The 14,654-nt window shown below is 46.9% G+C and overlaps 1 protein-coding gene across 1 annotated transcript in view; it reads right to left on the bottom strand.

Annotated features, from left to right (window-relative positions):
- Positions 1-8,393, bottom strand: part of CBFA2T3 (CBFA2/RUNX1 partner transcriptional co-repressor 3) — a 352,675-nt gene extending 344,282 nt beyond the window's left edge. The window contains exon 1 of the mRNA XM_085639117.1: positions 7,530-8,393. Within this exon, the coding sequence (XP_085495243.1) occupies positions 7,530-7,686 (157 nt within the window). The 5' untranslated portion in view covers positions 7,687-8,393. The remainder of the gene's footprint in view (positions 1-7,529) is intronic.
- Positions 8,394-14,654: the final 6,261 nt, after the last annotated feature.

Raw genomic sequence — 14,654 nt, 5'->3', positions numbered from 1 at the left:
GATGGAGAGGGTACTCCACTGCAAATGCGACTGAGGATACTGTTCCCACACCCTCGGTCCGCCCGCCTCATTGAGAGTGGGGTAGAGTGTCAACTGTCCGTCCGCAGAGCCCTCATTGGCTACAACGATTGAAAGCTTGTTCCAATGGCCTGACTGATTAGGGTCCGTCTGAGAAAGGTAATAACACTGCCCACCCTTTTTAGTATGGGTGATATAATGTCATTTTTTTCTGTCTATCACCATGAGGTAAAACATGGCGATGAGGGAACAGCAAAAAGCAAACAATGACCACCACACCAGGCAAAAAAAACCTTCTTAGGTGTGGGGGCGGGATCGTTCGTTTTTCGTTTTTAAATAACAGACTCCCATTTTGGGAGTACATTTTTGAAAAACAAAAAGTTTGTAAAGGTTTGATGGATGGCGGTGAAAAAAGACACTGGCTTTCCACTGGACTTATTGACAGCGGTTCCTGTCAAAATACAGAATACAGAGTTTACTGCTGGGCCACTGTTGATTTTTAAGTTTAGTGGACAATAGTTTGTCATGGTAGCAGACGTAATGTACTCTGCAACCCTGACAGATGGAGCAAGAGCCGCTAAACTCTGGATCTAGTCATAGATTTGTTAGCTAATTTTTAACAAGCATTGGCAAAGCTAATAGTTCTCATCTATGCAAGAGCTATTCGCTTTGCCAATGCGCTTTTGCCATTTTGCACACCAGCGTGACTGCTGTTCAGCATGGCTAAACGTTAGCAGCGTAGAGTGGAGACGTATCAAAGAGTGGTCTGGCAAAGAGTGGAGGGTTGTGGGGCAGAGTGGTGTGTCGTAGAGCGGAGTGTCATAGAGTAGAGTGGAGTGCTGTGGAGTAAACTGGAGTGTCGCGCAGTAGAGTAGAGTGTCGTAGTGTGGAGTAAAGTGGTGTGTCAGGAAGTAGAGTGGTGTGTCATGGAGTAGAGTGGAGTGTCGTGGAATAGAGTAGAAAAGAGTGGAGTAGAGTGGTGTAGAGTGTAGTAGATAGGTATAGAGTGAAGTGGTGTGGAGTGGATAGGAGTACAGTGTCGTAGAGTGGAGTTTCATAGACTGGCTTAGAGTGGAGTGGTATAGGGTGTCATGGAGTGTTGTAGAGTGGCATAGAGTTTTGTGGAGTGCCGTGGCATAGAGTGGCGTAGAGTCAAGTGTTGTAGAGTGGAGGTTCGTAGAGTGGTGTAGAGTGGAGTGGGTAAGAGTGTCATAGAGTGTTGTGGAGTGCCGTGGCATAGAGTGGCGAAGAGTTAGCTTCATAAAGCAGAGGGATGTAGAGTCGAGGGTTGTGGAGTGTTGTAGAGTGGAAGATCGTGGAGTGTCGTAGAGAAGAGGGTTGTAGAGTGTTCTTAGAGTGGAACGTCCTGGACTGGAGAGGGATAGAGTGGAGGGGCATAGAGTGGTGTGGATTAGCATGGAGTGTCATGGAGCAGAGAGGCGTAGAGCGGAGGAGAGGAGATCGAAGGGGCATAAAGTAGAGGGGCATAGAGTGCAGGGGGGTAGAGTGGAGTAAAGTGTGATAGAGTAGAATGGAGTGGCATAGCGTAGAGTGGAGAAAAGCATTGTAGAGTGGGGGAGAGTGGAGTGGCATAGAGTGGAGTAAAATGGCATAGAGTGGCATGGAGTGTAGTAGAGGGTGAGTGTCATAGAGTGAGTGTCATAGAGTGAAGTGTCACAGAGTGGAGTAAAGTTGTAGAGTAAAGTGGCGTAGAGTGGAGTGGCGTAGACTGGAGTAGAGTGGTTTTGAGTTATGATGCGTAAAATGGCACTGATATGGCATTGAGTGGGGTGGCACAGAGAGGAGTAGAGTGTTGTAAAATAGAGTGGCATAGAGTGGAGATGGGTGGAGTGGAGTGATGTAGAGTGGAGGGGCGTAGAGTGGAGTGCTGCAGAATGGCATAGCATAGAGTGGAGTAAAGTGTTGTAGAATTGAGTTAAGTGTCAGAGTGGAGTGGCGTGGACTGGAGTAGAGAGCAATGGCATAGTGCAGAGTGGAGTAAAATGTCACAGATTGGAGTGGCGTAGCGTTGAGTGTCGTAGACTGAAGCAAAGTAGCTTGGAGTGTAGAAGAGTGGAGTGGCATAGTGTGGCATGGAGTATCATAGAGTGTTGTAGAGTGGAGTGTTATAGAGTGGAGTGTTGTAGTGTCATGGAGTGTGGTAGAGTGGAGTGACATAGAGAGGAGTAGAGTGGTCTAGAGTAGAGTAGCATAGTGAGGAATAGAGTAGAGTACAGTGGGATAGAATGGAGCGATGCAGAGTGGATTAGAGTGGCATAGAGTGGTGTAGAGTGGTGTAGAGTCGAGTGTCACAAAGTAGAGTGGAGTGTTGTAGAGTGTTGTAGAGCAGTGTGTTGTAGAGTGGATTATTGTAGAGTGGAGAGGCACAGAGTGGCATTGAGTAGAGTGGGGTAGAGTGGGGTAGAGTGGAGTAGAGTGACTTAGAATGTCTTAGAGTGTTGTAGACTGGCGTAGAGTGGAGTGGTGTAGTGTTGCAAAGTAGAGTGGTGTAGAGTTGAGTGGAGTAGAGTGTTGTAGAGCAGTGTGTTGTAGAGTGGATTATTGTAGAGTGGAGAGGCACAGAGTGGCATTGAGTAGAGTGTGGTAGAGTGGGGTAGAGTGGAGTAGAGTGACTTAGAATGTCTTAGAGTGTTGTAGACTGGCGTAGAGTGGAGTGGTGTAGTGTTGCAAAGTAGAGTGGTGTAGAGTTGAGTGGAGTAGAGTGTTGTAGAGTGGAGGGGCATAGAATGGCAAAGAGTGAAGTAGAGTGTTGTAGAGTGGAATAGCATAGAGTGAAGTATACATGGTGTGGTAGTGCACTGCCATTACAGACAACAGATTTTATATTGATATGATCATTACATTTACACAGACATACAGTTTTACTGATGAAACCATGGAGTGCATTAATGATAATGTGTGGAAATCACAACACCTAGTGTATTGATTTGTTTTGATCGTATTAAAATATTTGTTTCCACCACACTTCAAAATTACAAACAAGTGTGCTTCAAATGTGCTGTCCTAATTCTGATATATTCTGAAATATTTGCATAGTTCATTTACAGATGTTTTAATTTTGTTGTACGCTAGAAAAAAGCCTTTTCTTTCTCACCCCAGATTGTCAGATAAATCCTCTCACTTTGAAGTCAGAGAAAGAAAAGTCAACACCAGGCTCCCTCGAGCGACAGAGTCTGACATACGACCTCTGCATTTGAATGCACAGCAAATGTGACAAGATAAGAACAAAACGTAAAGGCCTGTTTACCCAAAGCAAGCACGCAGGGAAGAATACAGTTAACAGGCTATGCTCCACGGAGCAACAAAGACTTGCCGGACAGCCTAAAACAAATAAAGTTAGCAAATAGAAAGCGAGCAAATGTGAATTACAAACCACAAAGTCAATGGTAAGCAATGGGTGAAATGCATTTCCAAGGAAGCTTTCAGAATGTTCCAATTAAGTCTTTAGCAACCAGGCAGCTGGGCTGTCTGGTAGGCTTCGACCTAAAAAGCAGCATCATTGTATCCTCTGATCATGGTCATAAAATTCCAATGCAGGTAAATACAAGGCAACTTCTGCTACCTCTCCGTTAAGGGCTCATCTCACTGGTAAGGGCTATCTATTTCTTTGGGTGGGAAGGTATAGCTCAGGTCCCAATAGTCATAAAAACAAGTGGCCAATGGTTTTTAGTTTCACTGTAGTCTGCCCTGACCAAACAACAGGTTCTATCAAATGCCAAAGGGTTCTTCACACACTTTTCCATTTTGACACCAATATCCCTTTTCCTGCAGTAAACTGAGAAATTTAGATTATTGAGTGTTGCTCATTGAGTAACGCTTGTGTGGTGATTCTAAATACCTCTGGGTTTGACCCTGGGTTCAACAAAAGCCTAAATATCCATCAGACTGGGATAGCTAAAATTTAAATTAGGAGAGAGGGGTCACTCTGACTTTCCCTAAAGATCCAGGAGAAATAAGAATAAAAGGTATATTTTATAGGTATATAGAGACTAACCTGCTTCTTTCTAGGCCAGAAGTACTTGCAGTGGTTGCTCTACAGAAAAGGCAGCATTTCTGTGTACATGGACAACATGGCAACCTCAGTCAACCTATAAAAGCAAGGTGGCATCAACTCCCCTCTAAGCCTCATTTAGGATATGGAGATCTGGGAATGAGACTTATGCAATCTCTACACCCCTGCACACAGATAAAATCAGAAGACTGCTGCTCCTGAATCAGAGTTTAGCCTTGTGGTCTCTCTGAGTACCTCTAGCAGTTAACAACGTTGTGAAATGTGCTTCATTAGATGCAAATAGGGTGGTTGTTTGTGCAAAACTCAGGATTCTGTCATCGCCGCCTTTCTCTTAGACTGGTTAAGCAAATCCCTACGCTCGTGTTCTTCCCTCTACATCCATTGATATACAATGTACCACGGGAATATGGTGAAACCATAAACCGTACTCATTCAGACAGGCCGACGTACGTCAGATCTGGCTAATTCTAGATTCTTTAGTAAACCACTGGAGCAGGTCTGGTCTAGAAGCAGTTGCTTCTTCTCCGTCACTCCCTGCTGTTTCTGAAAGCCTCAAGGCATGGTTCCCTGAGAATAGCACTCAGACCAAGACTGACGGCACTCAAGAAGCCCGGTGAGCCTCCATCCTCTAGCAGTAGTGAAAACAATAGGACTTTCTCTTATCTTACTCTGCATTATGCATTGTAATCTGAATGTGTTAAGTGCTCTGGACAAGTCACTGAATATAGTTATACTTCTCAGATGCATGTGACAAATGCTGGCAAGCTAACCTTTCAAACTCCACATTTGCCAGGAGCAATCAGCAGTTCTCTCAAAAACATTTACACCCTTTCCACAAACACTAAAGGCCTCATTATGACGCTGGCCCGAAATCCATCCGACAGCTCATTGGGTGCTTTCCGCCCGACATCAGAGGTTTCCGTCTGATGGCCGTATTACGATACTGGCAGTCGGAAGGAAACTCGCTGGGGAATACCGCTGTGCTTCCGACTGGCTGACGGAGCCCGTCGGGGCAGAGGGCCGATCGTAATCCCCAAGTTGGAGGCAGTGCCTGCTCAGGGGATTCCGATGCACGTTTCCAACAGCCTTTCTATGGCGGTCTGACTGCCATAGAAAGGCTATTTGAAAGTGACTTTGGGGCCACTAGCAGGACCTCCTTCCCCCCGTGCCCTACGCTAGGGGACCTTGTGGGCACCAGTGGTGTCCCCCTAAACATCCCTGTATCATGTGGCAGGCACCACATGGTGCCTGCCACATGGGGCAGGGATGTTTAAAAACATCAATTTTTCTATTGCAGCTGGTGCTGCGGCCCTTTTTCGGCCGCCGCACAAGCTACAATTAGAAAATTGATATTTCTGACCACCCATAGGGCAGTCGCATCCTAATTCGGCGGGTGGAACAGCCGACCAGTAGTCGATCAGCATCTATTCCACTACGGGGTTGGTTGGACGCTCATCCGACCGACATTGTAATATAGGCACCTTAGAGATTTTACACAGCTTTCCAAAAACTTTTTTTTGTTTCTGAGATCTGCAGGGCAGCCACATGGACTCTGACACATACAACTTGTTAATGCTCCTCTGTGGGTCTTAGCTGGAGAACAGACAATGCAACCCATTTACTGGATAGCTGACCTGGCTGAACCTGTTATCATCTTCAAGCATTCCTGGTTTGATAAGCCCTTCCCAAATGTTGGTCCCCTAGTCAAGCAGGATATTAGATCAGGGAAGATGTCCTCAAATCGAGTAACTTAGGTACCTTTAATTCAAATACCCCTCTGCCCTACTGGCAGCCACCCACCTCCCGGTCGCATACACAGACACTACTGCTTCCGGGTAGCATCTGCTTCCGGGTAGCATTCGAGATGGGGCCCAGGGTTTGATGTGTGTTGGATACATTAAGAAGTGGTAAGAATGTCACTCGGAAGGGACTCACAGATTGCAAGCTGTCAAGTAGGTGAGTACATTTCAGTTGCCTAGCTCCCACTGGCGAAAGAAGAGCAATTTTAACATCTCCAACTCCTAATTAGCAGGCGTGAGAAAAGTTACCAGTTGTGGCTGAAAGAATGCTAAGAATGACTTCTGGAAACTTAGCCAATCGTTTGCTAAAAGCAGAAAAAACATCCTTGGCGTGAAGAGGGAGCTCAACAATATTTCCTGGCTCAGCTCTTAGTTAAATAGTGTACCAGAAGCGGTCACACACTTCAGTGTGATAAACTTAGATAGCTCCACTCTGGTGTCAAGAGGTGTTTTTTCGTAAGTTGGTGCATTGAGGAAGTGCTTGAGGTAGGTAAGGGAGATTCGCTCTGCCGCAAAGTCAAATAAAGGTGAAACGTGCATTCCGCCTGGTCGCATTTATAGGTCACCATCTACATATTTCATGATTTTTCCTGTATGTGCCTCGGGCACCCCCTTGGCACGCGGCCCTATAAATGCCGCTAGACCCCACTCCCAGGCATAGAGACCTTTACCTGCTGCCAGTTCGGGCACAGTGCAGCCTATGGGAACTCAGCTCTTTACAGCCTGCCTGTTGAACTTGATGGCATCATTTGGGTAAAAGCCCTTTACATGCTGCCAGTTAAGACCCAAGGCATCCTTTGGGCACACAGCCTGCTCTCTACATGAAACCTATTCAGGTCCATAGCAGCTTTTGGGCATACTGCACTTCACAAGCTGCCAGCTCACGCCCCAGGGAACCCTTTGGGCTGATGCCCATTTACAACCTGCCAGTTCATGCCCTGAGCATTCTTTGAGCACGCAGTCCCTTGTAGGATGCCAGTTCACAACCCGGGGCATCATTTAGGCAATCTGTCAATTACATGATAGAACCAGTCCACGTGTAAAGGTTGAATAAGATGCACCCCGTTGAGTTGGTATTAACATAAATTGCCATTTATAGTGCTAGAAAGCCGCTGGTCTCTATCAGAAAGCGCTTTATAAAAATACAGCTGTTCTTTAAGCCTTATAAGGGGTTGGTCATGCTTCCTTCAACAAAAACACATTCACTCAGTCACCCTGACCTAGAATGAATGTCAAGGCCTGCGTCACAAACATCCGTGCCCCACATTAAAGATGTGCCCCAGACTCAGTTCCCTGACAGAAATACTAACACCTCACCTAGAGGATCGTGCCACAAAGACACGTGCAAATACAAAGCCCACAAGCAAGTGCACCAACTGCTGTGTTTGTACCAATGACACTAAATGCACCTCTCAGTTTGTATCACTTTGTAAGTCGGAATGAGTTTCTTCACACAGTATCAGTGACAGGGGGGTCTAGGTTTCCGGTTGTACCATGGTATGCTTTATGGGGGTGAAAAGGTGCACTAGCACAGATCTTTTGGAAAAGAGAGAGGGAAGGCGCCTATCTGAGGTCGTGAGGCGCTTTATTCCAAGCCCTTTCACCCTACGCCAGCCTCAGCCCTCATCTTGCCTACGGAGAGCCCTTCACATGGTGGCATCATACGGCCCACTCCTTACCTGGGCCCGGTCTCCGGAAGCTCCTTCCCCAGGTGGTGCTGTGGGAGGGCAGCGCAGGGCGCCTGCGCGGTGCAGACTTTACTCCAGTCGTGAAGGTGGCCCGGCTGACTCCAGAGGCGACGGCTGTGGGGGCCGGTATGGCCCGAGCTCTCTTCATCCTCACAGCTCAAGGGGCTTCCTTCTTGGGTATTGGGTTCCAGAGCCCACAGGTGGCTTCCTGTTGTAGCGCCTCTCCTTGTGCGTGGCGCTCTACCTTGAGTGGGCTCCTAGTGGCCTCCACATTTTAGAAGTCCCGGAGGCGCATGGCCTTGATGTCTTAGGGGGAAGAGGGTTCACACGAAGCTCGCTGGTCACAGATTGTGCCACAAAGATTGTTCCACGCAGACCGCCTTGACATCAAACACCTCAGATGAAGAAAGCGTTTATTGGCAGATGAAAAGGCCAGTTTTCTAGCTGCGGAGCCAAGTTCACTGGGTCAGCGCCCAGCCATTCGAGAGAGTCAAGTAGCCACATGTACCCACACGAGAGAGAGCCTTTGCTTCCTGCAGGGCTCGTGTCCTCCCTGCGACACCAGTAGCCATTTACAACTGGTCTAGAACTGGTGTCTTCAAACCGCCCAGCTGGAGGCCACAGGTCCGCAGCTGCCGCCTCCTCCAACGAGGCCTCGGGAGTGAGGCTTCCGCGCCCGCCGTGGGGTGGGCACCGCCCGCGATCAAGTGCACATGTGGGAAGGAGACCTCTCCCACCCTGCGAGGGGAAGGTAAACAGGCCTGTGGGGCTGTGATAATGCCCGGCAGCAGCTCGCTCTTCCCCCGGCAGGATCCAGCTGCGGCCCTGCCCAGCCCCGTCTTCCCTATCAGTCGTTCCGGCACGGCTATCAACAACTTCCCCTCAGGCACCAGCCTGGCTTCCCCGGCGCTGAGAAAGGCCGTAAGAGGCGATAGGGCCAGGGCTTGTTAGTGGAGCCTGGCGGCCGCTAGCACATGGCAGGGCAGTGCTTTTAGGAATACAGCTCGGTGGGTTCAGCGCCTACCGCTGAGGATTGTTTCTTACAGTGCACAGAGCCGACTGCGGCTGCGCTGGCGGTGCCAATCTTTCATGGAAGATTTGGACAGGAAAATAGGAAGATACAGAAATGTCAAGGTCGGGCCATCCTGCTGTGAAACCTGTAGATCCCGGGAAGAGCCAGTGAACTGAAAGGCGAGACAATCTGAACCCTTTTCAGGGACCCTGGGATAACCAAGGGGGCTTGCAAAGTGCAACAGTGCAATGCAAGTGGGTATGTTTGAAGGTGCATATGCAAGCAGTGAACATAACATTCTAACAATGAAATGCAAATTCTAGACAATATAAAACACAATTAAACATGTACTAGTGTATACAAATACAAAAAACACCAAATTAGACCATTCATGCACAACAGATAAAACCCCAGCAAGAGCCAGGTTAGAACCTTGCCGCGAATAAAACTGCAGGTAGGAGTTTACGGAAGTGACCAAAACAACTCTGCCACGCTACGTGGAGATCCGCAAGCGGCGGAGTGTGTTAGGTCGTGCCATTTGCACAAATTTTTAGCGCCGGGTGTTTGTCTTGATTTGGAAAATCAGCGCAAACTGCACCATGACCAGCGCAAGAGGGCGCTGCTTCTTTCTGTTGGTCGAGTAAATGTTCTACTCCAGCGGCAGCTTCCTCAAGGCGAACGGACGATAGCGGCCATCTGCGACCACCTGCGTTGAGGTCTCTTGTCAGGAGGCAGTGGCTTAACAAAACTTGAGGGGGTCCCCCTGCAAGGTACATGGAAGGGCCCCCGCTCCGGATTTAATCAGGAGCTCTCAGGTCAGAATACTGTGCTCAGGGGGGGCCCGGAGCTGCAGGGGGGGGGAGGCCTGAGGGGGCTGTGGGGGCATGTGTTATGCCACTGCCAGGAGGTGGTCTAGAGCAAGATTTTCCTTGCTCGTGTTCACCAACTTACCGCTGGTGAGCGTGGAAAGATTCCGCTCTGCAAGTTTTTTGGAACTCCGCGACCCGCGCGGAGTAGGAAGAACTCAGTAAACTCCTTGAGCAGGGCGGAATTTCACGCTCAGGCCTACTTATAAGCAAAGCCAGAGAACTCAGTTCTCCGTTAAAGATTTATCATCAATCTAATTTTGCAGTATGAGAATAAAGGGATACCACAAAGGCCTTTCGAAAGAGTGTTTCACATTCTGCCCCCACTAACTTTAGTTCACCTGCCATGCAGTTTCCTCTGGGTTGTACCTGGTCAGAAGAAACTTTGTGTCACTGCTAGAGCAAAGCCTTATGGGAATTTGGAACGTAAGCTGCTTTAATAAGCTTCCATATCTAGCAAATGCGGTTACAATATACCTGGGTCTAAAATTAATTTTGGTCATTAATTGCCAGCCAGCCCCATTGATCGACATTTTTAGAGCTGGGGTTAGACCAGACCTTTTAATTTTACTAAAATGTTATAAATAATACACTTACCAATACTGGTTTTCAGCCAACCCTCTTCGTCCATTGGTCTATTGCTGTGTCATTCACATTTTTCTTCCGATCACTACAGCATAAAGCACAGGGCAATGGCACTGGCCCTCCTCAGCCATATGCTAAATTCACTGCAAATGACGGCATTCTGCTCTTTTACAATATCACATTGACTGAAAGTGGTTCCCTTCTATAACGATGACTAATACAACAACATCTATTTCAGAGAAAAAAATGTTACTTTTAGCCAACATTTATTTTTTGCATTGGCAATGACCAAGCAGTTCCTCAAAAATCACACTTTACAAAAACCAGGAAAAAAATAGTCATTGACAAAGCCAAAAACTCAGTCAATGCCTAATGGATTGGATTTGCCAATGCTTGTTGTGTGATGTTATTATGTTTTTCAGGCAAAGTATGACCTTAATGGCATTGTTGTGAACAGACTATACATTTGATGGTAACTCACCTCGAGTAGTAAGGTAATCAGCTGTGCAGTTCTGTGCTCACACTTTTACAAGGGTGTGGACCAGATGATTCCTATGTTCATATTCCAGTAGCGCCAATGACTTTGGGGTAAAAGGACTATGTTACCTTTACATCCAGCTTGACCGGGGACTCAAAAGAGAGGCCATTGTCTAATATCACCTCCAAATTCCAGAGAGAACCCTTTGGGGATGGCGCCCAGTCCATACAGTCAGGCCAGGTGAAAGGGCGCGTTGTGGTCTCACCGCCACCTAGGAGCAGGACCTCCCTCACTTCCGTTTCCATGTAGGGAAAACCAAATGCCCCGTATCCATCTCTGGACTGTCCACAGAGTCCAGCATCTTGGCTGAGTCCTGTGTAGGTCAAGCATGATTTGGGAGTGGACACCAAAGGCCAGAGCCCTCGATCAGATAGGCAGGGGCAGCAAGTAACAACTGAATGCCAGTGGCAACCTACATACCACAGGGGAGGGAGAACAATACATTTGTGTTCTTTTTGGGTGCAGAGTGAAAGAAATTATCATTAGACTTACATGGCCTTCAACCAACTCTTCCTCAATACTTTAGAGGCTTCAACCAGCCAGCAGATGTTCTGGTTTCCTTGTAAGCCAGTCCCGCCTCTGTTGTGATGTCAATACAGGAGGTCCCATGAGTTAGGATAACAATCACATCTGGTATTCGCAGCCGCTCAAAACTGCAAGTCTGTGGCTATAAGCATCATGTTATTATTTAAACTCGTTCTGTCATGTGGTTCTATTCTGAAAGAGAAAAGGGCGGGAACGTGGTTGGGTGAGTTAAACGCTTGCTGCTGATATCTGCTGTGCTCTGTACATCATGTGATCGAATCCTGGCAATACCGACTCAGCCTTCTCTCCCACAAGGTCATTAAATCTGGAAATGCTACCACCTTCTATTTACAGTGCTTAGAAGAGGTATTGCATGCCATATAAAAATAAGTTGTTGTTGGAAATTCAAGAGATGTATCTACAGCAATGTCTCAACAAACTGAAGGAGGAAATATCTTGAATTTGATAAAGTGCATGTATATGATCTATCCGTGACCGGTAAGTAACGGCACCCAGGTAAATTGGTGCTCACCTTACATTTGTCTCGGACTTGTGTTAGATTAAAGAAGAGTTTTTATGGATATTTACCTGGGTGTATATATATATATACTTATTAGGGTCCTCACCCACAGGTACCACCTGTGGCTTGCTTTATCATTGGACCCTCACTCAAACACATAAGGTGTGCGGGTGGACTCGACACGTTTGTAAGCGGAGTTCTGTGATAACTGCGAGTGAAGGCAAGGGATCTTGGTGAGTTAAAATAACCTCCGAAACCTATAAAGTTATTTAATTGCGTAGGTTTAGGGGCTAGATTAAAAGTTTGATACGTGACACTATATGAGGATATAATGGTCCTAAGTGTCTAATCAGTCGACATGTTTCAGCTGCAAACCGCCCGAAAGGTCAATTGGTTTTCTTCAGGACCTGTGTTTTCCCTACTAGTTTTAATAAACAGCCTATTGGCATGTACAAATCACATCTTTTTTTTGAAAAGCACGCACATTTACATACAGACTATACACTGAGGACCTGTAGGGGCACTCCTCGAGGGTTGAGTGGACCGGTACCCTTGACAAATGTGTGAGTATAGGGATGGCCCATCCCTGAAATTTCCCTATGATGTCGGTAAATTGACCTAGACATCAATTGACCATACAAGGAAAAGGTCCTGTATGTAAATGTGCATGTTTTTTTTTTAAAAAAAGATGTGATTTGTACATGCCAATAGACTGTTTATTATACCTATAAGGGAAAACACAGGTCCTGAAGAAAGCCAATTGACCTTTCGGGGCAGTTTGTGGCTGAAACATGTCGACTGATTAGACACTTGGGATCATTATATCCTCATATAGTGTCACTTTTCATACTTTTAATCTAGCCCCTAAACCTAAACCATGAAATAACTTTTTAGGTTTTGGAGGTTTTTTTTTACTCACCAAGATCCCCTGCCTTCACTCACAGTTATCACAGAACTCTGCTTACAAACACGTCGAGTCCACTCACACACCTTATGTGTGTGAGTAAGGGTCCAATGATGAAGCAAGCCACAGGTGGTACCTGTGGGTGAGGACCCTAATAAATATATATATATATATATACACCCAGGTATATATCCATAAAAACTCTTCTTTAATCTCACACAAGTCCGAGACAAATGTAAGGTGAGCACCGATTTACCCGGGTGCCGTTACTTACCGGTCTCGGATAGACCATATACATGCACTTTATCAAATTCAAGATATTTCCTCCTCTAGTTTGTTCAAGCATTTAGTTTGGGAAGATGAGGATAGATCTCCTGTAAAGACTTCTCACTCCTTCTTAAGTTTTGGTCTACAGCAATGTCCCCATTAAAGTTTGGTAGTCTGTAAGCAGTGGCGTACCTAGGGAGGGGCACAGGGGCGGTGCGCCCTGGGCGGCATTTTTTGGGGGGCGGCGGCGTTTCACGTGAAGTGAGCAATTTAGGCGAGCGCAAGGTGAGTGGTTTTCTTTTATTTTCCTTTGTCAAAGTCTGTCGACTCCTCCTCCGCTCTTACTTGTACCGGCCGTCGCTGGCATGCAAACTCAGGGACTACCCCGACGGCAAAAGCACTAGCTACGCCACTGTCTGTAAGGCTGAAGCCAGTTCACTCACATGTCAGATCTGAGCATTGCTTGATGCCAGACACACAAAGGGCTCTGCTAAATCAATAATGCCGAATGAGTTCTGTAAGCCTCACAGAGCCTGAAGTCTGTCATGCCATATCGCTTTCTTGTGGTTTTTGAAGATTATGCATGAGATGAGGTCACAAGCAGGGAATGATGGCTGGGGTGACTGGCGTTAGGGCTGCTGGTCTTCAAGGGGTTACCATGCCAAACCTGTGGACAAACATATGTAGGAACTGTCTTTATGACAAGACAGACAAGTTAGACCATCTAATGAGGCTCGATGTCCCAGTGCGACTGACAAAACTGCATTTTGTGCTGTGGACATTCATCAACAGAGGCACCAAAGCTGGAACTCCTGATCTGACATTCTGTTTAGGTTTATATGTCAGAATAACAGGAACAAAAATATTGGGGGGCGAGAATATTAAGGACCAAAATATGGTGAAGGTAAGTGCATATAGGTAAGTATGGATTTACTATTCCTAACTCCACATGTGTAAAGGTTGGATCCGAGTAAACCACAAACTTCCTTGAACCTTCCTGCCATTTACATGCATTCATTGGTCTCTTAGCATTTCATCAAAAAGGTTCCCAAAGTTACAAGTGGTCTCTTACCCTGTTAAAGATGACAAGAATGTGTCCAATGTTTCACCTTCTCTCTGCACACAAGTGTAGAAGCTACTACACAGAAACAGCACAGAGACAGCCCTAATCACTGCCACAGACGACATCTGCACCCTACTCGAGAGAGAAGAATCAGGCACCCTGATCTTCCTTGATCTCTGCGCAGCCTTCGACATTGTCTCCAACCACACTCTCATCGATCGCCTATGCCAGATTGATATCACAGACGACGCGCTGAGATGGATGGCATCCTTTCTCACTGGACAGGCCAAGCCAAGCACACCATCTGTTGCATTCCCCAAGGGTCTTCCCTCAGCAAAACCCTCGTCAACGTTTACATGACACCACTTGCAGACGTCATCAGATCCCATGAAATCAACATCATCTCCTACGTTGGCAACACGCAACTCGTCCTCTCGCTCTCAGCCGACCCAGCCTCAATGAAGACCAACTTCCACAACTACATTAAGAACGTCTCAGCCTGGATGGAGAAATACTGCCTCAAGCTCAACACGAACAAAACTGAGGTCCTGATCTTCGGCAAACACACCGACCTCTGGAACGACTCCTGGTAGACGTCGGAATTCAGACCCACCCTCAGGCCAAAAGACCACTCCCCAAACCTCGAAATCATTCTTGAAAGTGAACTCTCCATGAAACGTCAGGTCAATGCAGTCTCCTCAGCCTGTTTCCACATGCACAGCATGCTCAGCAACCTTTTCAAGTGGCTCCCAATCAGCACAAGGAAGATGGTAACACAGGCCATCATCACCAGCCAACTGGACGAGGGGAATGCAAACTCATGCAAAGACTCCGTG

Source organism: Triturus cristatus, chromosome 12, assembly GCF_964204655.1.
Source record: "Triturus cristatus chromosome 12, aTriCri1.1, whole genome shotgun sequence".
NCBI classification, from domain to species: Eukaryota; Metazoa; Chordata; class Amphibia; order Caudata; family Salamandridae; genus Triturus; species Triturus cristatus.
This window is presented reverse-complemented; position numbering and strand designations above follow the sequence as displayed.